The 24930-nt window shown below is 52.0% G+C and overlaps 7 protein-coding genes across 7 annotated transcripts; 2 read left to right on the top strand and 5 right to left on the bottom strand.

The window, feature by feature from the left end:
* Nucleotides 1–208: 208 nt before the first annotated feature.
* On the bottom strand, nt 209–1628 carry A1O5_00301 (uncharacterized protein; the record flags this gene model as incomplete). The annotated part of the gene is made up of 2 exons (XM_007740921.1): nt 209–597; nt 677–1628. 2 exons carry the CDS (start codon nt 1626–1628, stop codon nt 209–211), a joined length of 1341 nt encoding a protein of 446 aa, XP_007739111.1.
* A 1036-nt stretch (nt 1629–2664) lies between these two features.
* On the top strand, nt 2665–4185 carry A1O5_00300 (uncharacterized protein; the record flags this gene model as incomplete). Its single annotated transcript, XM_007740920.1, has 1 exon — nt 2665–4185. One exon carries the CDS (start codon nt 2665–2667, stop codon nt 4183–4185), a length of 1521 nt encoding a protein of 506 aa, XP_007739110.1.
* A 718-nt stretch (nt 4186–4903) lies between these two features.
* On the bottom strand, nt 4904–7536 carry A1O5_00299 (DNA ligase 1; the record flags this gene model as incomplete). Its single annotated transcript, XM_007740919.1, has 2 exons — nt 4904–7457; nt 7508–7536. The coding sequence occupies 2 exons, from the start codon at nt 7534–7536 to the stop codon at nt 4904–4906; spliced, it is 2583 nt and encodes an 860-aa protein (XP_007739109.1).
* A 2795-nt stretch (nt 7537–10331) lies between these two features.
* A1O5_00298 (uncharacterized protein) lies at nt 10332–10565 on the bottom strand (the record flags this gene model as incomplete). The annotated part of the gene is made up of 1 exon (XM_007740918.1): nt 10332–10565. The coding sequence occupies one exon, from the start codon at nt 10563–10565 to the stop codon at nt 10332–10334; it is 234 nt and encodes a 77-aa protein (XP_007739108.1).
* Nucleotides 10566–12009: 1444 nt separating this feature from the next.
* A1O5_00297 (uncharacterized protein) lies at nt 12010–16219 on the bottom strand (the record flags this gene model as incomplete). The annotated part of the gene is made up of 2 exons (XM_007740917.1): nt 12010–12264; nt 12344–16219. The coding sequence occupies 2 exons, from the start codon at nt 16217–16219 to the stop codon at nt 12010–12012; spliced, it is 4131 nt and encodes a 1376-aa protein (XP_007739107.1).
* Nucleotides 16220–18281: 2062 nt separating this feature from the next.
* Nucleotides 18282–19211, bottom strand: A1O5_00296 (uncharacterized protein; the record flags this gene model as incomplete). The annotated part of the gene is made up of 1 exon (XM_007740916.1): nt 18282–19211. The coding sequence occupies one exon, from the start codon at nt 19209–19211 to the stop codon at nt 18282–18284; it is 930 nt and encodes a 309-aa protein (XP_007739106.1).
* A 608-nt stretch (nt 19212–19819) lies between these two features.
* A1O5_00295 (uncharacterized protein) lies at nt 19820–23513 on the top strand (the record flags this gene model as incomplete). Its single annotated transcript, XM_007740915.1, has 4 exons — nt 19820–21392; nt 21457–21971; nt 22029–22619; nt 22683–23513. 4 exons carry the CDS (start codon nt 19820–19822, stop codon nt 23511–23513), a joined length of 3510 nt encoding a protein of 1169 aa, XP_007739105.1.
* Between the last annotated feature and the right edge of the window lie 1417 nt (nt 23514–24930).

The raw sequence follows: 24930 nt of genomic DNA, 5'->3' as shown, positions 1-24930 counted from the left end.
GTCACAGCGATGGGAAGATTAATGATTACCAACTCTCAGGGGTTTTCCCTTTCCTGAGGGGCTCATCTTGTGTTGCTTGATGGCAGGGTATCTGATAAATCACTACTCGGTACATTCGCATTAACTCAAAGCAATGCCCATCCAATGCAATTCCCGTGCAATTCAGAGAGAAGCAGCAGCAGCAGCAGCAGCCACCAGCACAAATCCCTCATTCCCAGTCCTCCTCGTCGCTCTCCTCGACCTTGGTGGGCGATCGGCCGAGGTCGTCTTTGGGGCTTCCTGGAGCACGGCTGTTGGCGCCGCTGACGAGATCGTAGCTTGCGTCGCTGTCTGCGACGGACTTCTCATCGTGAGATCGACGGCCTTGGCCTTCGGGCTTCAGATGCGAACAACTTGGGTCGGCCGAGGCCTCCGCCGACGACGACGGTGGCTGCTGGTGTATTGTGGTTGAGGAGTCGTTGGTGTTTTGAGCGACTAGCACTTTGGGCACGGCTTCTTCGTTCCGTAGCTGAGGAGTATTAGAAGAGGTCCTCCCCTGCTCGTCGTCGTCGTCACTGTCCTCGTCCCAGCCAACCTCCTCTGTTTCATGCGCAGATGCTGTAATCAATCGATCGGTTAGCAGAGACTTCTTTCTCACTGGAGAGTAATAAATGCCACCCGACCTCGAGAGCCATACCTTTGAGAAGTTCTTTCCTCTTTTCTTCTTGGGTCTCCACGACATGTCGCAGAAAATAGTACCTTGTCCAGAAATCCTTGTATTCCACTTTCTCCGGCACAAGCTTCTCCATGGACCTTCTCAACTCCCTATACTTGTCCAGGTCTTCGGCAATGCGTGCCGTCATCTTGTCGATATCGAAGCCCTTTTTGAAGTTATCCCACTGATCGCCCGCTCCACTCGGATCTTGAGTGAAGCTCGTCATTGTAGTGTGGATGACATGTAGCTGCGCGTCAAATCTGCTCGTATGGATGACTCTTTTGCCGGACGTAGGGTCTCTACTTTCGAAGAGCATCTCGCCAGCCTGGCGATTTCCGGCCTCTTCGTCGTCCGGGGCTGTCACAGACACCGCATCTCGAAGGAAATTTCTGATATTTGTGCCGAACCTCAAGAGCGCCTCATCTGCAGCATCTTCTGCTCTCTGCACATCTCTCAACCTCTTTGCGGCCTCGGCTTTGAACCGCTCGAGGAAGGTCTCAGTCTCCTGGATTGCTTTGTTCTGCTCACTCTCCTTGCTGGTGCTAGGCGATTCTGTGTCCTCGTCTGTTCCTGAGGCATTCTCCCCTTTCTTTTGGTCAGCGCCGAAACCCAACCCCTTGACACCCTTCAGCCGCAAGGCTTCCATGTCGCTTGCCATTTCAGCAGCCTCCTTTTTTGCCTCCTCGTATAGACTTTCTCCTTGCTTTCTGACATTGCCCCAGAATCCACCTAGCTTCACTCCCCATTGTGAATTGGAAAATGCCTTGAATGTCTCCTGGAACTCTGCTTGGAGACTCTGTCTCGGGGAGCTTATCTCGGGCGTTGAGGTATCGTTCGTGTTTGAGGAGGTGTGATTCGATGCAGGCGTAGGAGTTGTGGCACGGTCGCCGGGATTGTAAGCTTGCTCAGCAATATGATCGTATGCGAGGTCCATGGTGGTGGGGAGTAAGGGTAGTCAATGGGAGGATGTGGAGAGGGGCAATTAAATGCGCGGACCAACGAGGTTGCCCTGTCGCGAGGAAATGACCGTAATTAGCGACAGTAGATTGAGGAAAAAGGGTTGGCTCGAGCTGTTGTACCGGCGTCGTGTTTGACGAGATACGAGGCTTCAACATGCATGCGAGGTTGGAGGATGATCAGGGGATTCGTCAATGAAGCCAGAAAACCACGTGCTATGAAGGGGAATAATTAGTCTGTCTGACAGGGCGAGGACAGAGACACTGCACAAGCACTGCATCAATTTTCGAGCAGCTGGACATGTCAGACATGCCAATTCTTTTTCCCTGAAGAAACATCACCCATCTATCATTACCTCTCACCCTTCCTCCTGATAGAGAATACATGTTTCAACATGCCTCAGCAAACTCGACGATAGGGGCCTTTGCTTGTCAAAAGTAAGTCTCTTCCCGGTCTGTCTAGTCTGTATTGCCACTGGTATCCCCAATACGATATACGGAAGGGCACAAGTGTCACATCCCTTGATCTCATCAATCATCTAAAACCTTCTCACAGATTTTATCCTGGTGCCTGACGGGCTGCGGCATGAAGTAAACCACTCTAATCATGGCAACGGACCACTTTGATCCATGCACAGTGAAAGAGAGACCCATAAGAGGTTACATTTGATCCTGATTGACGGACAATTCGCGTTGCCCAAGTTGGCTCATCAGCGCGCTAACCCGACCTGGTCACCATTTCGATCTCGTTTCGCGTATAGACGGGTTCAATATGCGTGGACTGATGTTAACGCGTAAGGCGAGGGCGGTCCAGAGAGATATCCATATCACAGTTATCATGTTCTGCGCCCTTGGTTGTCTATGCTCAGTTACTTTCATATATATTTAGGTAGGAATTCTGCCTCGGCCTCAAAAGATGTCTGGCGCATCTCCTTCCCAAATACTTCAATCCACACTTGTCAAATACGGACTGGATCTTTATCCCAGCTCCTCAACTGATTTCTATTGGAAAACATGAATCGCCGGCAACGAAATGGGCCCCTAACTCGAGTGACTAAAGGAGTTGGTAGTCTTATAGGCCTCGCGGCCGAGGCGCATGCTCAACACAAAAACAAAAAGACAAGCACACTTGCAAAACGACATGATGCCCCTGAGACGAACGACAGCCCGGCGATTGGCAGAGGAGACGGTGTTCGACACGAATCCCTGGAAATCGACGAGCAAGAGTCTCCTTCCAACGAAGACGAGGATGCTTTCGCCATCGACACTCTCCTCCCACCGTCGTACGACGACGTAATCTCTCCCCAGTCCTCTACCGCAGCTCCCTTCACAACGGTAAAGCCCCTCCCACATCCCATAATCCTCCCTCAGCGCCGTCCCCACCACTCCTCTCGAGGCTTCGTTCGAGCGTACGCACCAGTACTCCAAACCCACAAAAACATCTCCCAAACAACCTTTCTCCAATTCCTCAAGAATTTCCAGCAGTCCTCACGCGCCTCTCCCGTGTTCCACGCAATCAACATTGGCGCTATGGCTGCAGGGTTTGCACCGAGCGCGATTGCTATCGCCGTGAGTATGAGTGTACAAGTTGGCGTGAGGCATGCCATGGCCGCGCAGGGGAGGCTGAGAACAAACACTTTCTTGGACAAGGCGAACAGGGAGATGTTTTGGCCCGTCGGGCTGCATGCAATGATTACAACCTTTGCACCAGGTCAATCTGACCAAAGACTTCTGGACGTCGATTCTGGACGCTCGCTCCCCTCTTTCCACGAAACAAACCGGCATGGACTCGCAATCCCTCAATCCGCGCCTCTGATCTTCCCCAGTGTCGATCAAGAAGCAGATGACGACGGCCAGCCTTCGTCGTCTTGGAAGCAGAGCTCCAAATTTGTCTCTTCGTACTTTGACAGACGCGCCCAGGCCGCTTATCCGTCCACCTACGCCGATGCATTGGAGGCAGAAAAATCATTCGGCCACCAGACCTTTGCCAGCCGCTATAGCGACCCAAATCATCCCGCCAACTCGGGAAGTCCTCTGGCCCTACTGACCGGCGGGATGATCAACCCAAGAGGTGATCGGGACGGACTCCTGTCGACAGCAAGACGCATGAGGCGATCAAACTCCCACGGAGAGGAAGGGCTGCTGATGCGGCTTGCTCGGACCGCCTCGAGTGCGACAAAAGGTGGCCAGCATAGAGAGCTGTCCTACGACTCTGCCCCGCTCTCTGAGTCTCAGTCTCAGCCTCAATCTCAGTCTCATTACCATTCCCCGGAATCGGAAGACAGTGCCTGTTTACCGCGCCGCGAGAGCTCGCGCCAGGCCCGCCGTCACCGTCATCGTCATCGTCGCGAAAGTTCCTCGAGCCAGTATGATGAAAGTCGAGGCCGAGCTGGTGGTGGTGGTGGTGGTGTTGGTGTTCGGCTCAGGCAAGTTCTAAGACGAGCCACGACGATGCAGCAGGACATGCTGTATCTTGTCATCGCCGAGATCCCAGATTCAGTGAAAGAGGAATTATCGCGTTCGCGAGGCGGGTGATTAAATTATATAGATCGAATCAGCGATCACACGACCCACTGACACTGTTTCCAGAGAAGTTCTCCTCCCACGTCTACTTCTCGTTCTACCTCTGTCGCCTCTACTTCTCTCATAACACAACACTGCATGGACCGACGGATGCGTTGTTGGTAGGGAAGGGAAAGGTCCAGCGCTGCTACACATGTAGAATACAGACCGGGAAAAGGGGGGGTACGAGCATCGAGAGGAAGAGCAAGATCGAGCACCCCATCTACGCCACTGGGGCGAAGGAAAATGATATGCTATGCCGCTGGATTCCGAGCCCTTTTTACTTCGAGTCTTATATTTTGATTTGATTTTGATTTGACTTGACTTGGCTGGATTGATGGATCGATTGATCTGCAATGCTCTTCAATGTCCCTGACAAGTCCAGGGAGATATGTTTGCAGATGGATGCCCGATCCCACGTCCGTCACAGGATGGACGGACGAGGAATCTATTCTTCGAACCGCAAGTCCTCCCATTCTTCATGATCATGATGTAATGAGCATGAGCGATTCCATGAATCGCTCGAGTAAAGGCACTTCATATCATATCGTATCGTACCATGTCATGTCATCTCCCCTGTACAAATACCTTGACGGCGACTCCCAGCACCTGCTCCACCTCCTGCCTCGCCATGCTCAATCACCCTCACGAACGTGTGACCATGCCATTCATGGTATTCCTTGTTCATCTCCTAATACTCAAAGTCATCATCCACGCCAGTTTTGCCCGACTGTTCCTTCTGCATCACCTCCTGCTTCCTGTACATCTCCGCGACTTCCCCACTGGTCGTCGCCTCCTCCGGTTTCTTGTCATCTCTCCGCTGAATGAAACGAGGGAACCTCAGACTTATCCCGTTCTTGCCGCCCATCTCGTCGATTGCGGCCCTGTATCTTGGACTCAGCGTAAGATCCGCCGTTTTCACTTCCCAGACGTGGCGCGCTTCGAACCAGACGTCCGGTTGATCGTTTTTCACCGTGGAGTGAGAGTAAAAGGGCTTGGGGCGTTCAATCACTATTTCCGAGAGCTCCTTGGTGAGATCTTCGAGTAGGGATTCGGAGAAGCCGGTTCCGATGTTGCAGACTGTCTCAAAATTTTGTGTCTCCGGGTTGTATGCGGCAAGGAGGAAAGCGCCGTACCAGGAGGTGCGTTTACCTTTGCCGTGATACGCTCCCAGGACCACAAGATCCAAGGAATCGCCTATGCCAGAGAGATAGTCCTTTTTGACTTTGAGCCAGTTCCTCGAGCGTTTGGATGGTTCGTAGGCCGATTCTTCCGTGTCGAGCATCTTCACCATCAAACCTTCACATGATGCTTTGACCGCGTCATCAAGTAGATGTTGAATCTCTTCAACGTCCTTTGCGTCGCCATACTGGGCGAATTGAAATTCGCCCTCTACCGGCACGAAGGCATCGTGCAGCAATTCCCGTCTTTCACGGAATGTCTTCTGCACAAGCGCTTCACCATTATAAAAGAGCATATCGAAGGCAAAGACGCAGACTTTGACGGTGACTTCAGATGTCTTGACATCTTTGCGTTTGCGCGTCATTAGTTGTTGGAAGGGTAGGATTTTCTTGTTTTGAGGGTCCCAGGCGACGGTCTCGCAGTCCAGCACAAAACTCTTCGTCGAGGGCTTAATCCACGTGTTCAATTTCTCGAGGATATCGGGATACTTTTTAGACAGATCTTCGGAGTTTCTGGAGAAGACGGCTGCCAGGCCTTTGAACGCCTTGGGATCCTTCGTCAGTGTATTCTGTGCTGCTGGAAATTCGGACATGGCTTCGGGGCAAATGTAGTGGATCTGCGAGCGCTCTCCATCGTATTTATATTCACACGTAAAGGTCTTCCCCTCAAAGCGGTCAAGCACTTCGGTGATTGACTTGGTCGGTTTCGCAAGCATGGGTTTCAGGGGTACTCCTGGCTGCAATTTGCACGTCTCATGTAAATTGAAAATCCCATGTTCCAGCATCGCCGGAATTATTACTTCGTACGAAGGCAGCTGGCTGTAGACCATCTTCAGGGCGGCCTCTCCCTGCGCCAGCTGGTCCGTTGTTGGAGCCTTGCCCTCTTTCGCAGCCTCGTGGGTCACCACAGCCTGTGCCAGTGCGATAACCACTGTTTTCTCTGCGAGGCCTAGTCGTAGCTTTCCTTCGAGGAAACGGACCAAGAACTTGGCCTCGGATGGCCCTCCCTTGTCCTTGGTGATGTCGACAGTTTTGGTTGCAGACGAGACATCTGCGGACGCCATAAGTTTATTGATAGCTCGAACTTTCTGGTCTTGCGAGCCTTGCCCTTCCATCTTGGCGATATCAAGCAAGCCCTGATGAACGCCGCGGACAGTGAGCGGCTTTGGCTTGAACATCTGGCTCTGCTTAGATTTGCTTTTCGCGGCAACCAAACCCAAGTCACCAATTTTTTGATGATCCGCTTTGATGACGGATAACGAGCGTCCGGAGCTCTCTCCGATAGCTTTCATGATCAGTGATTCCCCAATCCCAAGTTCGATGCCGGCGTAGTCAGCGGCGAGCTTGTTCAGCATGAGTTGGATTGTAGGCAGCAGATCCTGTGGCGTCAACCGGAGAACTTGTTGCAGGAACGCCGAACAGTAGGCTGTGATTTGGAGACGCTTTGTTGTGAGTTCGATCAAGGAGAAGGTTGTGCATAGCGCCGCGTATGGCACAGGTTCACCGGCCTTCCAATCTGGATAGGGATCTATCCCAGTAGATTTGATGGTGGCTTGAATTTTGGCCACTTGTTTTTTATCGACCTTGGAGTCCTCATCCTCGCTTGCAGACACGTCATCTTCAGCCTCTGAGGCACTACTGTCCTGACCTGACGGTTCTGGCTCCTTCTCCGCCGGCTCGGTTGGTTTCAATGATGTCCCTCCAGCGTTGGCGTCTGATTCTGGTTTGGAGGCCATGCCGTTTGTCTTTGGGGTCTCTTTTGGGCTATCCTTAGATGGAGGTGTCCTCCTGCGTCTCTTGACTACTGGCTGATCATCAGAATCGTCCTCGTCTTCTTCGCCTTCTGCGCTAGGTCGCCTGTGTTTTCTGCTTGGGGAATTGTCGCTTTCATCTTTCCCATTCTCGACATTCTCGACATTTTCTTTCCTCAAGTCAGAGGATGGATCCTTCTCGTCCTCTGGCGGATCATCCGCTTTCTTGCTGTTGGACGTTGTCTTCTGATTGAAGGACAGAGTGGACTGGGTTTTAGGTTTGTTGCCGTTGTGCTGGTTCGCAAGGAACTTACTGTGAAAGTCAGCCAAAGCAAAAGGTCGCACCAGTGATAGTAAGCGTACCCGAGAGTTAACTGCCTTGCTTGCGGCATGTTCGAGTTCGGTTGTAGGGGGCGGGATTTGGAGATGGAGGTCACGGGTCGAGAGGAGAGATGGATGAGGGCAGGCGCAAGGGAAGACCGCGACAGATATATGAGGCGGAATGAACGATGAGAAGGCAGAAGGATTCTAAGAGTCGCCTGAGGTGCGAGCACGCAACCTAATGGCGCCAGTTTCATCCAGGTGAAGTTGTGGCTGCAACAATCACCGACGCGATCGATTTTTCAATATATCGAGAAGCAAAGGCGCGTCGACGCGTGGGGTAATTAATTAATTCGCGTCTGTCATGGTTAAATGACGTGGGACGTGTGAAATGGCGGCTGGTGCCTCTTGTCTTGCTCCTGTGCCTGCCAGGCAAAATCTCCGTTTGATCCTTCGCACACAGCACAAGCGTCAAAGCTCGCCATCTACATTCTGGCCCTGCATCGTTCAACCATTGACGATGGATCGGAAAGATATCTACGTCGTCGCTAGAACTGCCGGGATGCCGTTACTCCAACAACCTTCGCATCTGACCCTCTCCGCCAAACGTCTGAGTGATCCTTGATCCTGAAGCTACTTCTCCGCCTCCTTCACTTGCCACCACAGTAGTTGGCAGAGCGACAACGGCAGCGCTACTAATACTCATGGGTACCTCAACACCAAGCATCCAAGCAGGCAAGCCCTACATGCTTTGATCGTACGCTTCTCGGACGGTCTCCGCCGGTTGCCATGGGTCAGGTCGAACCGCGGTGCGAAGAACAGTTGGTCGTCTAGTAACAGCTCAACGTTTGTGGTGACGGTGGGTTGTGCTGCCTGAAGACCGAAGTTTTTTGAGGACTAGAGATTGCTGTGCCGTTGCCGTTGCCGCTGTTGTTCATGACCGTGTCCAGTCTCCTCGTCAAGAAGGCGCTCCTAGGAGTGTCACGAGTGCGGATCGATGTTGTGGGAGCGTTCGACGAAGATCGAATCGCAGGAACGTGCTTTTCTGGAATAACGCATTGAGCCATGCCGAAGATACTGGTCGGTTGTAGGGCGTTGTCCGGGGGGGGGTTCGAGCTTGGCGAACCTTCTCTACTCGTTCTGGACGACCTGCCTCTGTTCAGCTTGAAGAAATAAGATGGAATGAACAAGACAAGGGGGTAAGAGAAAGGGTTCGCAGAGGTTTACAGTACCCGTCCGTGTTGTCCTGGTCCTGCGCATTGCCTGACAGGACCTGCCGGGAGAATGAGAGCGACCCCGGCCCGGATTCATTCCATATCTTTGTTGCCGAGCGACACTGAAGCACAGCAGTCAGTGAAGTTGCGAGTTGGGTATCAGCAGTCGTAGGTCAAGACTCACAAACGCATCGGCCATGGTCGTGATTGACCGCATACCATCCAAACCTTTCAAATTGCTCTGAATGTGAGGCGTTGTCTTCTTTTCAAGCGATCCTCTCTGTCTACTCCTGTGGCGAGAGTGCAAGGGTCTAAACATGTCACTAACCTTTCTTCGTCTATGTACTGTAACAAGGCAAAGTGGCTGTGCTGGGCTGGTAGAGTGGTAGCAGGGGAGAGAAGTTGTCTAGTCACATGTCAAACCAAAATGGGCTGGCAGAGAGGGGGGTGCGGAACAGTTTACAGTGCTGGCAGAGTGCCATTCTTTACAGTTTGAGCAGAGTATCACGAACCCCATGGCTTTTTGGCGGCGTCTACCTAATTCCTGAGTGTTTTATCAGTTCTGTCCTGTTCCTCGATGCTGCCGCTGTGCTAGGTGTTCGTAGCACTAGCCGCTGTCTCTCTGGGTGGTGTTGGTGGTGGTGTTGTCTTGTCAGTATCAACCAGAAACGCGTTCTCGATTCCCGATCTGCTGGACAGGCCTCTGTGCGTTGTTGCACGTGCACGCCGAACCCTGAAGTGCTCTGTTACAATATGACGAAGTAAGTTTGTGGCAGATACGCGGGACTTACTTACTAAATAGCTACCCAGCCACTACTTTATGCACATACTCAACCAAAAATTCGGTGTGCATTTAGGAAAGGAGTTTTGATGAATAGCATCCATTCTTGAACACAACACTCATGCTCAGTCACTCAAGATCAACGAAGTGCTGTCTGGTAAGGACATAGATACGAATATAGTCCACAGTTAAAATTGAGTAGAAGTTGAATATTCTATTGGGAGCTAAGCACAGAGTGAGATGGAGAGCTTTCCGTACGCATTTTACATAAGCGCTCCTCTAAACACAGTGGCCTCGTCCTGCTCCTTGTGAGCGCCCGCAAATCTAGGCCTATCTACAGAAAATTTTCAATTTGGAGACATGTTGCTGTTCTCTCTCTCTCTCTCCTCATTCTCTTCTCTCCCTAAGATCCGGTCTTGGACCGCCATGGATGGTAATATTATAGCTAGGGTCTGTAAAAAGGAGTTTGGACAGGAGCACAACACACTTTTTGATAGACTTTTTCACTGTTTGGGCCTTTGGCAATTAGGAGGAATGTGGAACAAAACCGTTTTGTAACCGTCGCCAACTTCTGTTTAGATGCAGTGTGTTGTCAGTCCTAAGGACAGCCGGCGGCGGCGGCGGCGGCGGCCTTCCTCTTCCTAAGCTGTTCAGCCGGGCTTTCGAGGTCAATGACGGCTCCTCTCCCGCTCTTGTCTCTTGACTAGGGCATCACGTCGCTTGTTTTCACCATCCAGCGCATCACGACCCCTTCAAGCATTCTCACCAGGGGCCCGTACTCGGGCTCGGCCGCAAGGGTGTGCAGCTCGTGCGGATCCTCGCCCCGTCGCGAGTACTGCTCGCAAGGCTCGTACAACCAGTACAGGTACGTCTACTCTTTGCTCCTCAGCGCGACGGCCCTGCCGACCAGCGTGAGGTCCCGGTGCTGGAGCCCTGCCTTGAGATCGGAGAGCCCGGAAGGCCATTTCGCTATCAGGCCGTGATCGCCCATGTATTCGCCGTGGTCAGTGAAGAACATGGTCACAGTGGTAGAAGAGAGATTCGTAGATAATAGAATAGAAGTGATGCGGCCGAATTGGTCGTCGAGGCGAGAAACAATGCCCATGTATGTCGCCTAGACTTCGGCCCATATTTCAGGTGTCACGCGGTGAGTGTCGAAGCTATCACGGATCGCCTTCATATAACGAGGTTCATAGCCCGTCTACCGTCAGATTATCAGCACCTTCCAGACCAGCAGAGTCTCATTCCTGAGACGTTCATGTCTGTCGTCGGGAATCAACGACAAGATCTTTTGCCAGCTCTATACAATGACCAAGTCGGCAAACCTCTAGAAGAGATATGGGTGCTTGGTCTTTCAAGGAGAGGACGTTGCCGTGTTGGCTGACAATCGTCCACCGGATGTATAGCCGACCTTTGCCTACCAGAAGACCTAGGAGTAACCGATCAAAAGCCGTTCACCTTCTGAGCCTTGTGTGGCTTGTTCTTTCCATTCCAGAGCTCCCAAATGTACAAGATTTCCTGGGGGAAAAGCAGATTCGCAGATACCATCGAACGAAAAGCCCATAAGAAGACCTTCCTGCAGGGGAGGTCAATACCTTTCCGGGCCATCGAGACGATGTGCCAGCCGAATCCCCGTCGCCAGCCCCGTTTTCCTCCGATCTGCCGTTGCACAACATCGCTGGCCTGGGGCAAATGGCTGAGTTTATGAAGAGCAACCGGCGATACCTGGGGTGGCCTGGGTATGAAGGCTATCTCAACTTCCGAGTTGCTACGCTGTCAGAGATCCTCCAGGACGCCGATTATCAAACCTTGATGTCAGGTAAATGGTGGACTAGTCCTTTTGCGTAGCCCAGTTTGCGGTGACTCTCCCTTCCCCGTGCACGTGTTTTATATTGATTGACCCTTACGATGGCGGCCCCTTCTAGGCATCTCGGACTGACAAAAGACTTGTCACCGCATGCTCGGGGCTTTGACAAGAGCTTTGTCTACCTCGCCGGCTCAAGCCATTGATTCAGCGAGAGTTGGTGCGTCCTGACGTCGAACCCGCGCCCATGGGTGGGCAAGTCTCACACGGATGGCATGAGATGAACCTCCATTAGCAGAAGGATTCCGCACGGCGCATGGAAAACTATGCCGCTATGGTCAGCCTGATCGATGACCTGAACGCGCGGACTGAGACAGTCTACGAGGCGGGCCGTCAGGATGTAACGGGATGGGGGCTGTTCGGGCGAAGAGCCATCCGGCGAGGAAAATAGAAGGCATTGTATCAGCCGGCGCCCGTGGGTTCCGAGGAGTGGAAATTGTACGACTTGTCCAGGGATGCGGGCAAAGTACACCATCTAGCAGGCCAGGAACCGGAGGTCTTGAATAGTCTCTTGGTAGAATGGGAGCGGTACTGGGTACTCTACCGAGACGGGGTTAGATCTGCCAGAACAATAGTGATATCTCGCCCTGAGCATTTTTCTCTAGCTTTGCGAAGAGTGTCACGTCCGCCGAACAGGCGCCGTTTCACTGTTTACTCGACCTTTTCTACCTGCTACCTCGCAACGTCAGCGTCCTCGGCGGCTTTCCTCTATAGAAGGGCCGGTGGTATCGACGCTGTCGCGCTCTTCCCTCTGCCGTTCTTCTTCAGAACCCTCTCCATTCGAATCCTCACCCCCATATTCTGTACTATCGTAGTCGTACTCCTCTCCTCTATCGGTGAACAGGTGTCTGGGATGGACAATCTCCTTGGACCGGTAGCACTTGAAGCACAGGAAGAAACCTCCGCACTGGTCGCACCGGTAGTATACCCCAACCATAAGCTGTGGCGTTTCTCCTTGTCAGCAATCCTTTGGCGAACGTAGAAATGTTTGGACAGGGAGAGAGTCAGTCATCACTTACAATCAAACATGCATCGCAATAATAACCTTCGTTGCAAGGTTTGGCCTTTCTAGCGTGCCGCGACGGACTGTCCCAGTCTCGATTCGACCCGGCGGCACGAGTCTCCAAGAATTCGATGATGCTGTGAGGGAGGCCGTAGTGGTTCGCGAGCTTCAGAGCAGTCCACTTCCGGTCCAGGCCCAGACCCTCCGCAAAGAGATCTGCTCCGTGGCGCAGCAGTTCTTCGAGGATTGCTTGTCTTTGATCGGATTGGGCTTCCCATAGGGTGCATTGCCGCATGGCCCAGAGAAGTGGTGTCCATTGGTCCCTGTCCCTGGCGTTGACGACATCGAGACCCCTCTCTTTCGCCTTCTCCAGAACATATTGAACCAGGTCGAGTCGCCCGCTGACGACCGCAAGGTGGAGAGCGCCCCTGCCCATTTTGTCGGGCTCGAAAAGCTGCGCGCCATGTTCAGGCCGACAGAGAAGCTCGACCCGATCGATTGAGCGGTACAGAGCGTAGTGGATGGCCTGGCGGCCGACCTTGTCCACGCCGTCGACTTTTGCGCCCCTTTTCACCAATAGCCCGACGACTTCCATGGTCCCGCTGAGGATTGCCACGTTCAACGGCCCTCCCCACCAGTTACTGGCCAGGTTCGCATCGGCCGTGTACTCGGCATCGTCCAGCAGGTATTTGATGATGCTATCCTTTTCCGGACCCGGCTCGCGAAGGAGAGCTGCCTGAAGCGGGGTGCCATTGACGCCAGGATGGACGATGTTGGTGTCTGCTCCGTACTTGCACAGCAGCTTGACCATGTCTAAAGACGCCATCCGGCATGCACGTATTAGCGGCCCGCCATGGGGACCGCCGGTGATGTTGATCCTCGCGCCTTTGAGGATCAGGTACCGAGCGATTTCCAGGTTGTCTTGCCATGCCGCGCTGCAGAGAGCTGTGTAACCGTCATTGCTGGCACTTTCTAGGTCGGCCCCTCTGTTGACGAAGGCTTTGACGATCGAATCATCATCATTACGCCGGGTGAGGAGAACGGCTCGATTCAAAACCGAGTACCCGTATACGTCCTTGGCCTTTTCCAGATCCAGGTTGAACTCCAGAAGCATTTTCACTATGGCTTTGGCACACCCATTGACGGCACTCATAAGTTCTTCGGACCCTTGTGAAGGAAGGTTTCGGGGATCTGCCCCAGCGTCCAAGAGGCGCCCGACACATCCAGTGTTCAGTTTGGAGACGGCCGCGCTCAAAGCCTCCTGTATGGCGTCCGGGTTGATCTTTTGTCTGTGCTCGAGCAAAGCCTCGAGAACTTTCTCTTTGTTCCACTTTGCCGCAAAGTAAAGACATGTCCATCCATTATTCGTCCTAGCATTGATGTCGGCTCCCTTCTGGATCAGTAAACGAGTAATGGCTGCATCGTCATAAGCACCATGGATCGGCCGCCAACCATCATCATCTGGCACCTCCAGGTCTGCTCCTGCTTCGATCAGAATGCGAGCTATGCCAGAACTTTGAGTGTAGACTGCATGGAACAACGGAGTTCTACTCCTCCAAACGCTTTTGTTGAGTGGTGCTCCAGCACGGACAAGCAGGCTCACGACGTCTTCTCGCTGTTCTCTCACCGCAAGATGGAGGGCGTCCTCAAGCGTCCAGGCAATCTCTTCCCCAGGGCATTGTTCACGAGCTGCGGTGACAATTGCTTCGATGGCTTGCAATTCGCACCCTTGCTCAATCCCCCACTCGAGAAAGTTGGCATACCCACCGCCTGCCAGTGTCCCTTCAGCTTTTGACATGTCGCAATATGCCGGTGAGAACCCAGACTTCATTGCGCTCTTCAGGACTTCGATGTACCCGCCCTCAGCCGGATCGACCAGATCTTCGATGTGCTTCCAGAGAACATTCCAGCATTTGGTATGTCTCTTGTTGATGACTGCAGTCACCCAATTCACGACAACCTCCGCTTCGAGATCAGCCGGATTGAAAGCTGTCAAGAGATGATCCAGAACACGATGATGTCCAAAGTTGATCGCAAGTTTCGCACAAGCGTCGAACACATTCGCTAGTTCGGGACGAAACGTTGCGGCCGTGATCAATAGATCGACGATTTCAGCATGCCCGAATTGACAGGCAAGTTCCAGCGCCGTCTCATCGTGTTCAATTTTGAAGGTAGTGTCATCATAGGCGACAAGAACTTTTGCCGCCTCAAGATTGCCTCTCGAGCAGGCGTGCTGCAGAGCGGTCATTTCCAGAATCGTGGCATTTTTCTGCCCTCTCTCGATTGCCAAAGATAGGAGTGCTCTAACGATTGCTGTCTGTCCGAGTGAAGAAGCTCGACACAGGAGCAGAGTTGGGTCTCGAAACCTTTTGGAGTCTCGAAGCCCAAGGTTAAGCAACTCCATAGCGACCTTCTGATTGCCTGACTGGATAGCGGCAAGAATCAGGTTATCCCAGGAGTCGGATGGAGAAATTGGCTTTTTCTCGATGAGGCTGAGAACAGTCTCCAGCTCGCCGGTTCCGGCTGCAGCTTCAACAGATTGGGCGACTTTGTGGCAAAGCAGATCATCAGACGTCTTTGATGGTCTTTGGTCATTGGTAACCCGAAACAACGCTTCAGAGAGGCCATAACTAGCGAGTATCGCAAAAGGGTTTCCTTTCGTAACGCTGCCCCGTGTAAAAGGGTTTTGGAGCTCCCAGTGCATCTTAGCCCAGTCCATTAAGGGGCCACCGTCCCAGAAATCCAGCAGCTGAGTAGTGCAGTACGGTCTTCCGGCCTCAGAGAGCCGAGCGTGGCTAGGCCACCATCGCACCGCATAGTTCAAAAAGGTGTGCCGCCATTCGACCGCAATAGTCGCTCTGCCTCGTCGCCACTCATTTGTCACGGAGTCACTGCCTCGGGTGCTGATGTGCTCAAGGCAGAAATCTGCTATCTCCTGGTGAGACTTCCACCCAGGTGTTGTAAGCGGTGATTCGTCGGACAAAAGATATCGACGAAGGTCAACATGAGCAAACTGGACTTCATTTTGGTTGACCTTTACCAGTCCACCCAAGATGCTCTGAATCCTAGGATGTAAGCTGAAGGCAGGGGCTTCAAGAAGCTTGAGGTTCTTGTTCTGATTCTCATCGCATTGGGCTAGATCATTCAGTTCCAGAATGCCCAGCGGGCGAAGCGAATAGAGCAACAGGTTCAAAATATTGTGTAAGAACCGGTCCGTTGCCAGAGGTAAAGATGACAGAAGGGCCTTGAATACAACCTGGGGCGTTGCACAGGTCGATTGCGGGACTTGTAGTCCGGGAGTGTCCATATATGAAAGTAAGTACCGGCTTCGGTGCCAGTTAATAACCATTGATCGCAAATCTTGGTCGCCCTTGCATGCTTGGAGGAGATGGAAAAGCTCGTTACAATACCTTTCTGTCATGGGATTACCCTGCACTAGTCTCAAGAAATCGAGGTCGAGGTCGTCAGTAGCGGCGGCTTTGTACCTGCCTTCAACGAACTGCCACTGGTCTAGTCGGTTCAGTGTTTCGCCCCTCTCCACATTGGCAGTGGCGTTGTCGCTCTCAGTTCCCTCTATATCTTCTCGACAGTTTTGAGGCTCGGCCAGAAGGGTTGCTTCAACATCGACGCGAGCCCTTGGCCAGAGTGCTGTTTGTTCTGGTTGTGCACCTTTCGGAGTGGTGACAAGTACCTTGAATTTGACTTCACATTCTTCAGCCAACTTGTTAACCTTAGTCAAGAACCAGTCGCAAGACGTTATATTGTCTTGCAGATTCCCCAGCACCAAGACGACGCCTTGATCTTTTGCTCCCAAGTCTAATAGGATTTCCATGAACATTGCAAGCAGATCTTCTCGATTCAACCATAAGAATTTGTCGAAAGCCCCAAACATCTTTTCGTAGGTAGCTTCCTCAACTCCGCTGTTGGAAGATCGGGAAATCGCCTGTGCTAAGCACGAATACAACATAGACTCAATTGAGTTCCGCCGAATGTCAGACGATATGAATCCGAAATAGAAACAAGTCGCGCCTTGGCAACTCGACGCTTTGCTGTCATCCATATAGAGGAACAGGCATTCTGCAGCTTGAATGGCAGCCTCAGTAGAGTCGAGAGAAAGTAGAAGAAGCTGTATTCCATCAACTTCATTCCACACTTGGAAATTCTTTTGAGTAGTGATTCGCTCATGCTGTCTGGGATTTCTGAATGATGCTTTCAGTGGATACTGTGGAGGAGCTTGGGACGCGAGAGATAGAATGTAACTTTGGTCGTCGCCTGTCAATTATATCTATCAGCATGTCTCGCACGCCAGGATCACATGACATTGCACGAACCGCAGGCCCGTAAAGCCGTTTTCAAGAGGGTTGTGAAGCCGGAAGTTGCACATACACCTGCTAGATCCTGGTGGGACGAACCGGTCGGAAGGCGAGCCTCGAATGGGAGCGCCATCGTCGCAACATATTCGTCGAAGACCTTTTCCTTCTATTTAGGTATGAACTTCGCTTTGGAATATCTTTGCAAGAGGTGGTTGACACTCACTCTGAGGGTTGGTTCCTTATGGCATGAGAATATGCTGATCATATCAGCCCAAATCGATAGCCTTGACTCGGCGAAAGCGGAGTTGACGTCTCTGATCCAATCTGCAATGCCATGGGTAACTGCCCAGGAATCTGACTCGCCTATGGACCCAACATCCCTGAGATTCAAAAGCTTGACCAAGTCTCTTCTAAGCGCGTAGGACCCATCGCTTCGATGTGGACAGTCTAGGAATACCTATTTTTAGTAATCAGCAATGTTCAAAATGATGGCCATTTTTGCCTCGAATTTGTCTTACTATGGCACTGGTGTGCAGAAAAACACTTGCATACTTCCCAGAATTTTGGCTGGCAAGAACCAGCGCCTGGAAAAGAATTCAAACAGGTTAGGCTCTAAGATGGTCAAGTGGAAATGCGGTCGTCTCACTTCCTTGACCAGAGTACCTCCGACATCATGCGCGATGAAAACGAGGTTGCAGCTCTATAGTTGTAGCGTTAGAGAGTGCTGATATATGGTGTGCCACATCGATTTATATTCCCATCATCCCGGAGCGGCCAGCATACCTCTCCATCCACCGTTCGTAGCTCTACCAAGGCGTCGAGGAGTCGTAGCGCTTGACGTCTCGCGCCATTTCTGGTAAATATGCCACCAAAGTTGTCTGAAATTGGGTAATTGAACAACGAAACTCGACTCCCAACGAAGGGGGAAAAAGTCTCGGAGAGCCAACTTGAACCGGCGTTGCTCGTGGAAGAGCCCCAATATCCCAGATGAGCCTTTCCTAGCCCGGGGACAGCAACGAAACTTGGAAAATTAGCAGACGATTAATTTGAATGGAGCGTGCGCGCATACTTGACTGAAACTTCCGCCTCGCTTTTCACTAGGACAGTCAAGGCTGGATGGCAACTTTCCATTGGGGTACTTGCGCGGAAATGAGAGATCACCAGGCAATGGTTGAGCAGCAATTTGGCATTGCTGGGAAATCAGAAAGATGGCTCAGCGTCTCAAAACTCAGCCCAACAGCTCCTCCAAAAGTCCGAGAGAACGACAGACAGAGAGGTCACCTCACTGAAGTCCAGTGACTAAGACATGATTTAGCTTGCATAGGACACAAAGAACAGAGCACGTGGATTGACCTGTTTTGAGGCGGAGAAGGGCCTTGATCCTAGCCAGGCAAAAGGTCTCCTTCCCCAATCTGACGAGCTGCATTTGGGGGCCGGAAACCACATTGCACTATGAGTCCATCGATGTGGATGGCTGGATTTATGTATGTGAAATCAGTGTCACACTCTTTAGCACAAGCCGCCTAAGACAAGTCCGCTCGAGGAGTGATAATGTCAACTATTTGCTGCCGATGGTGGTTGGGAACTATACAGTCTTGCCCGGTTCTCGGCCCCCACGACTACTAATATTGGCTCCACCACTCACTTGTTCTCTGGCTTCTTTTGTTTGACGGCATCGTTAACAATGGTTGTAACAGTAACATCAGACAGGTCTTTCAGCTTCAGTTTCTCTGGATTCCCCAGATCATCAGTGTCGTACACCTGCAGCCTGTTTGTCGGCTTTCTCCGTGGGTCAAAAGTGACAGGATCGTCCCTGGGATTGGACTTCATAAAAGATAAGGCTGTGGCCAGCCAATTCGGATAGATCTTCAAAGTGAAGTGGGCCTGGAACTTTGACAAATCGATGCGCTTTAGCAAGATGGCGGCCTGCATGCTCGTTGGCACTCCAGTCTTGGTGGTTTTGTTTTCTCGCAAAATCCATGATACGCTGTTGGGTTTGCCATAGTTGCGACCCTCGGTGAGGATGAAGCCTTGCACGGTTGTTGCATCAGAGGTGTCTCTTTCCACTGTCTTTTCGCGCTTCAACTCGGCTCCGACCTCTACCCCTGTCGCATTTGCACCAACTTTACCACCAGCTGATGTGTTCACCGTCTCGCGCTGCGTCGTCGGCTGAACGCTGAAGAAGCCCTCGGGATGCATTCTGTCAATCCATGGCTCGCAGCCCTCGTTATTTTTGGGCAAGAAGGTGACCTGGATATCTACTTTCTTTATGCGGTGATTTTGCTCGAGTGGCTCGAAGCGAAATTTGAGGACGATAACACTGGCGAGGTCGTTGCTATTGGGATCGGCGGAATAGTATCCGTGAACAATGTCCGTGCAGAAACAATCAGCGTAGAAAATTCCCCGTCGTTGAATAACGTTCGACCGTTGGTCTGGATCCTCTGGGTCGTCTTCGGTCCGGAAATTTGCCTCGGAATCTCCGCTTTGGCTCAGCCTGATCGCGAATGTAGGCGGGTAGGGCTCCAAACTAGAGTCGTTAGCTGCGTTTTCCGCGCTGGCAGACGGATCCATGTTTTTGTAAAGAGCGCAGCGCGGTTCCACGCAAAAGAGGGTGTCTCAGTTGTGGGTGGCAGGGTGGCCGGCGCTGAAATACCTCGTGGCCTCTTTTCGCCGCACTGTGGGCAGCGGAATGGGGCAGTGCACTCACAGATAGCGCAACTAACATTCTGCTATCCCGTCCTGTCACACCCACCCACCAAACAACATCAGTCAGCTTACATCTGAGTGGGAGACAAGCGTGACAACCTCTACCTAATGTGGCTAGCTTGTCCACAAGCAGTTAAGCCTCAAACTTTACCCCGCACCAAGCGCTGTTACCAACGTATTCACATGAATACGCACCCGAGCTAATATGTAAGCTTTGTCCTTTGTACCGTCCATCACAATACGAGACGAGCCTCATGGAAAACCTGGTTTATAAAGAGCCTCAAAAGTCACGCGACGCATGTGCCGTTCCTCGCAACGAACGTGCAATTCATAGATTGATTGATTGGTTTATTTATGACCTGTTGGGACGATCCGGCTATTTCTGCCCTCACGCATATTCACTATACTTCCCACTTGATGTAGTTTTTCGATCACAATCGTCATCCACAGTTGTCCTTTGCGAGTTACCCATGATGCAGGAACCTTCCCGGGTAAGTCGCGGGGCTCAAGTTGCCGAAGATGACGACCGAGATCCGCCGAGACTTGCAACCGGCAATGTGACACGGTGCGGAACCCATGGTGCGAAAGAAGACGCAAACATGGAAAATATCGAAAGTCCAAGACTCGCAATGAAGATAAAGAACCTTCAGAGAGTCCAATCAGGTCATATGTCGGTCCATGGTAGACATGATACCCAAGGGATGACAGGAGGAGATGAAGACGATCTCCTCATGGAATTGAAAGAAATATGGGACGACCCACCAGACGATCTCAATATCAGGGCAACGCTACAAGAGATCAAAACTAGAATCCTGCGCAGGGAGCTTCATGTCGATAATGAAGAGCAGCTGCGAGCATTTATGGCCAGTGACGATGCGGACTACGTTGGATTTCTCACGGAGAATGAGCAGGAAAATTTTCTACACATGATGGCTTCTGATACTCAGAACAGATGCCTTATCAAATTCCTAGCGGAAGAACGGAGTCAGCTCATGTTTGGAACGGATCGATCTATGTATTATCCACTCCATGTCGCCATCAAGGAGAAGAACACAGACTTCATCACGGCCGTGCTTGATAGCAAATTTAGCGAGACAGACGACATGAAGAAGGTACTTTCACACAAGGGTGGATCAAATCCAGGGAACTGTATTCACATCGGCATTCAAGTTGGGCTCGATCCACAACTTATGATCAGATTGATCGAGAAGTCGGACGGCGCTACGCTATCAGAGCAGGACGGCGCAGGGTTGACACCACTCCATTGCGCCGTAGACTACAAAAACTGCAGGAAAGGTCAATTTGAGGTAGTCCAAGCTCTGTTGAAGCATGGCGATGCGGCTCTCGACAAGGAAGGTAGCATCCATGGTTCGCTCTCTCCTTATCGATATCACGAAGAAACGAAAAAGATCGAAAAGAAAAAGCTCGAGGAAGCCGAATGGACAAAAAGACAGAATGATGGAAGAGGCGGCCAGCAGCCACGAGCTGGAACCGACAACCGCGGTGTGCGTGACCCTTCTCATTATCAGGATGCTGGTCAGGCCGATCTCCGGAAGTCCTCCGAGGATGACAAGGATGACGCCAAAGAGCGAAAGAATATGATCGATCTTGACCCACGAGTATACGGCATGCGCAGACAATCGAATGCGATTCGAGCTGATTCGGTGGGGTCCCGAGTAAAATCCCCCACACGCGGTGTTGTTCCAACAGGAGGACGCTCGTCAACGCCTCCTCCAACAATTGACCGCGTGTTATTCTCGCCAAATCCTAACCCGGCGAATCTGGGTAGACCCAGAAAGGCAATGCGCGCATCACGCCCAGGTGCGGCAAGGAGATCATTTGGATCCCAGAGACTCCAGCAACCTGAAGCACCTCCAGATGACGAAACCGCGGATGAGATTTCGAAGGAACTCAAGTTACACTATCTTCGAAGCATTTTCAAAGGTTCTGCTTATTCAGGCTCTCTGGAGTCTGCGGACGGCGATCGGCCAGAGCTTCGAAATCATGACAGGGCAGTCAGGTTTCTGTACGGCGACAACAAAGAAAGTAAGGATCTCTTTACTGATATTCGATGGTTTGCGTATTGGCGCTAATGAAAACTGCTGTTTAGACCGTCACATATGCTTCAACTTTCTCGATGGCCCTTCGAAGATGACTGCCGATAAATTCAGGACGACCTACGGGGGATTTAAATTTGACCATGTTCTGCAGTACGTCGGGTTCCGCCGTCTGGAGTTTACGTCGCCCGAGCTGCCCCCTAGAGGAAGTGGTACAATGTCCAAATCGCCTGCATCCACTGGGAAAGGACGAAGAGACATGGAGGTACCATTCAACTGGCTTCATGACAAAGGAGTGACAAATATTATGAAGGTCATTGTCGACGACTTGGAACCTCCTTCTCACAAGGACGAGTCAATTCAAAATGCTTTGAAAAAGTTTGATATCGAGATCCTTGACTGGAGAAAGATTGACCTCTGCCCAGACACAATCTGCAGATCCTGTCCAAACCTACGCGAGGTTCACCTCTGGTGGAGCGGAAACAATGGGATACTGAGAGCGTGGAGTGAGCCGGAAGGGTTGGCTAGGCTGGAACGATTGGAAGCCATACAGCTTCACCAAACACAGGTAAGCTCTTCCTAAGATCCACCGCACGAAGCAGACGCTTAGCTTGGCATATTGTAGGAATTAGAGTCCGAGTCTTGGACAGACATGAATATCGCGACGTTTCGGAAAAGGCTGAGAGAGTTGAGAAATGCCCAGAACGGTGGTCGAAAGCCCGGTGACAAACTGCCACAAATTCGTGTTCCGGACCCAATCAAGGCCATTGATGGACCGGCCCAACGACCAACCGGTTCCCACCCCAAAACCGACCTTAAAGTCCAGCGGGAAACCCACAAGTGGCTACACATAATGGACACGTTTGCCGACGGGATATACAAGATCAAGCCGGATCGCGATGTAGAGTTCTTCGAATCCCTGCCTCCAGAACTCCAATCAGACGTAAAAGTCGCGTTGATTGATGACGGTGTGCAATTTAGCCATGAGAGCCTGCAGGAGAAGATCGACGACGGCTGGAGCTTCGACGACGGCTATGATGGCGTCGATCTTCCTGGAGCTAGAAGACCGTTCCACGAATCCAGTACTGGCCATGGGACTCTCATGGCCAACATGATCTGTCGCATCTGCCCAAACGCGAAGATATTTGTTTGTCGGCTGAACGTATATCCTGGAGACGGCACCAAGTCCCATTTTTCAGCGAAGAGTGCAGCCGACGTTAGTTCCCAAGACCCCGTCTCCCCGAAGACTACTAAAATAGTTAGCTGACACCGAATACAGGCAGCTGGATATTGCGCAACTCGAGGATTTGACATCATCTTGATGTCATGGACAATCAGGAAATCAATATACACACCTGACTCAATGAACGATGGGAAGGACCTCGATCGGTTAGAAAGAGCTTTGGATGAGGCATGCAAGAATGGCGCTCTTCTGTTTTGCTCGGCGCCGGATGAAGGTGGCATCTCAGACGAGAAGTTCCGCACCTATTATCCTGTAGGATGCGACTCGTTATCTAGCCGCATCTTCAAAATTGGAGCTGCTACCACTGCCAACAAGGAAGCGGATCGCACCGGAAAGTCCTCGCAACTCGACTTTATCCTCCCCGGACATGAGGTCAGAGAAAGAGGAAGCGATGCGGTCAAAGTCGACGACAGCCTCAAGAGCGGATCATCGGTGGCAACGGCGTTGGCCGCAGGACTTGCAGCGCTCGTCATCCATTGTGTACGGCTCGGCGCCATCGAGACTATTCGCGCACGCACCACCAAAAGGAACGGCGATGCTAGAAAGAGTGAGGGTGACACCATAAGCGAGGATGGCGCCAGAGCTGAGGATCACACAAACGAGGACACGAGGACGGCTTTGGAGGCGGTCGCGATCAAGTTGGAAGACTTTGCTGATATCAAAAAATTCGAGCACATGATGCGCGTTTTCGCCAGTATCCCGCGGCAAAGAAAGGCAGGGGAGACTTGGAAATACCTGGAGGTGGACAACACTTTCGAAGGGCCAGGGAAGACACTGGTCAACAAAGAGGCGACCGAGAGCCAGAAAATACTGGCTGTGACCAAGCTTGCCATGAACTTTGTGAGCTCCGGCCTGTCAAAGTTATGAAGCACAGGTTGTCCGGTTGGGTAGTATTGGTCTCGCTCTCTCATATACCAATCCGAATTGACCCGAGCGAAGGGCAATACGAGCTCTCTACTTGATGAGGAAGCTCTTGATGTTCAGCCTCGGCCACCCTATTCTGTACTGTGACAAGAAACGCCAAGCCCGCACGTCCGTTTCCCCGCATATTCGTCTCCACCAACCACGCGTCGTGCTTTAGCGCGTTTCTTTCGCCAAGCCGGAAATCCTCGAGACCTTTAAACCGACTTCTTCCCCAGCTTCGTCTCTTCCTCCACGACCTTCCCGCCACTGTTCTTCGCCCCCTCCCCCCACTTCTCGTTCTCTCTCAGGTTGTGAGCCCGTCCGCTGTCCTTCACTCGTTCTCTTCAATCCATCCCCATGCCGTTTCTCTTTTTCCCGTCTCATTATCCTCCTTTCCTACCTCGTACATTGCTGCCCCCTCCTCTTCCTCTGCCTTTTCCCGACGGCATCCAGTTGTCGAGTGCAAAATCCATCGGGCATTAATTGAGTTCGCGTTATGGGTCCCCATGTACATAACCCGCAACGTCTTCGAGAGATTGCAACTATCCGACGCATCGAACCCTACGGCTTGGGCGCCCGCCGAAGCCGGGCAGTGGCTGGGGCTGGTTACTGGTCGGATCGGTCTCGATTTCACTCTGTGGTGGTTTGGATTCGATGTCGTGCTGCGAGAACCGACACCACTTTGGGCAAGAAGAAGGATACAACTGCAACTCTCACAATTGTCGAGAATGCAGCAAGGTTCTCAACACATGGAGCCGCTGGCGTACAGACTTTCTGGCATCCTGCCTTCCTCGGCAGGTGAAGGAGATTATCTGCGGTTGGCTTTTGGTTAACTTGCGGAGTGCCCGAGAAAGGCTCGGGCAGTTTGGCAGTGACGGATTGCGCCTGCGATCTCGTCACGAAGAACCGTTGTAAACTTCACAACGCCCGCCTCCATGTGGAGCCCGCTTGCTTCTCAGTAAGTATTCCTGGACCTGCAAATGGTCGTTGGCCAGGCTGGCAGATGTGGTTGTGCCGTTCTGCGCTCTTTTGAGTGATGACGGGAATTGCATTCATGCGTGCGCCCTTCGCACGTTGTGGACCTGAAGTTTGAGAGAGGCGCGCTGGTTGTTGCGGGCAGACCAGGCCGATGAGGTGAAGAAGGGTTGACCTAGATCCTTGCTGTGCTCGTCAGGCGGTCTGCTAGCTAGTACGGCTTGACGGTGGTTGATGTGATCCTTTTCTGGGTTGCAGGTGATTGCCCAGCAAGCGTGCCTAGCATCACAGGTTTTGCCACACCCTTCCACGACGTATTGTTATAATGCGGTATTACGATCCAAAGGATACAGAAGTATTGGCCGGCCTGGCTAATCTTCATCCGTCGTCATGGAAACCTCAGGAA

Source organism: Cladophialophora psammophila, assembly GCF_000585535.1.
Source record: "Cladophialophora psammophila CBS 110553 chromosome Unknown aczJe-supercont1.1, whole genome shotgun sequence".
Lineage (NCBI taxonomy): Eukaryota > Fungi > Ascomycota > Eurotiomycetes > Chaetothyriales > Herpotrichiellaceae > Cladophialophora > Cladophialophora psammophila.
The sequence above is the reverse complement of the archived record's forward strand: the minus strand, read 5'-3'. Positions and strand labels throughout refer to the sequence as shown.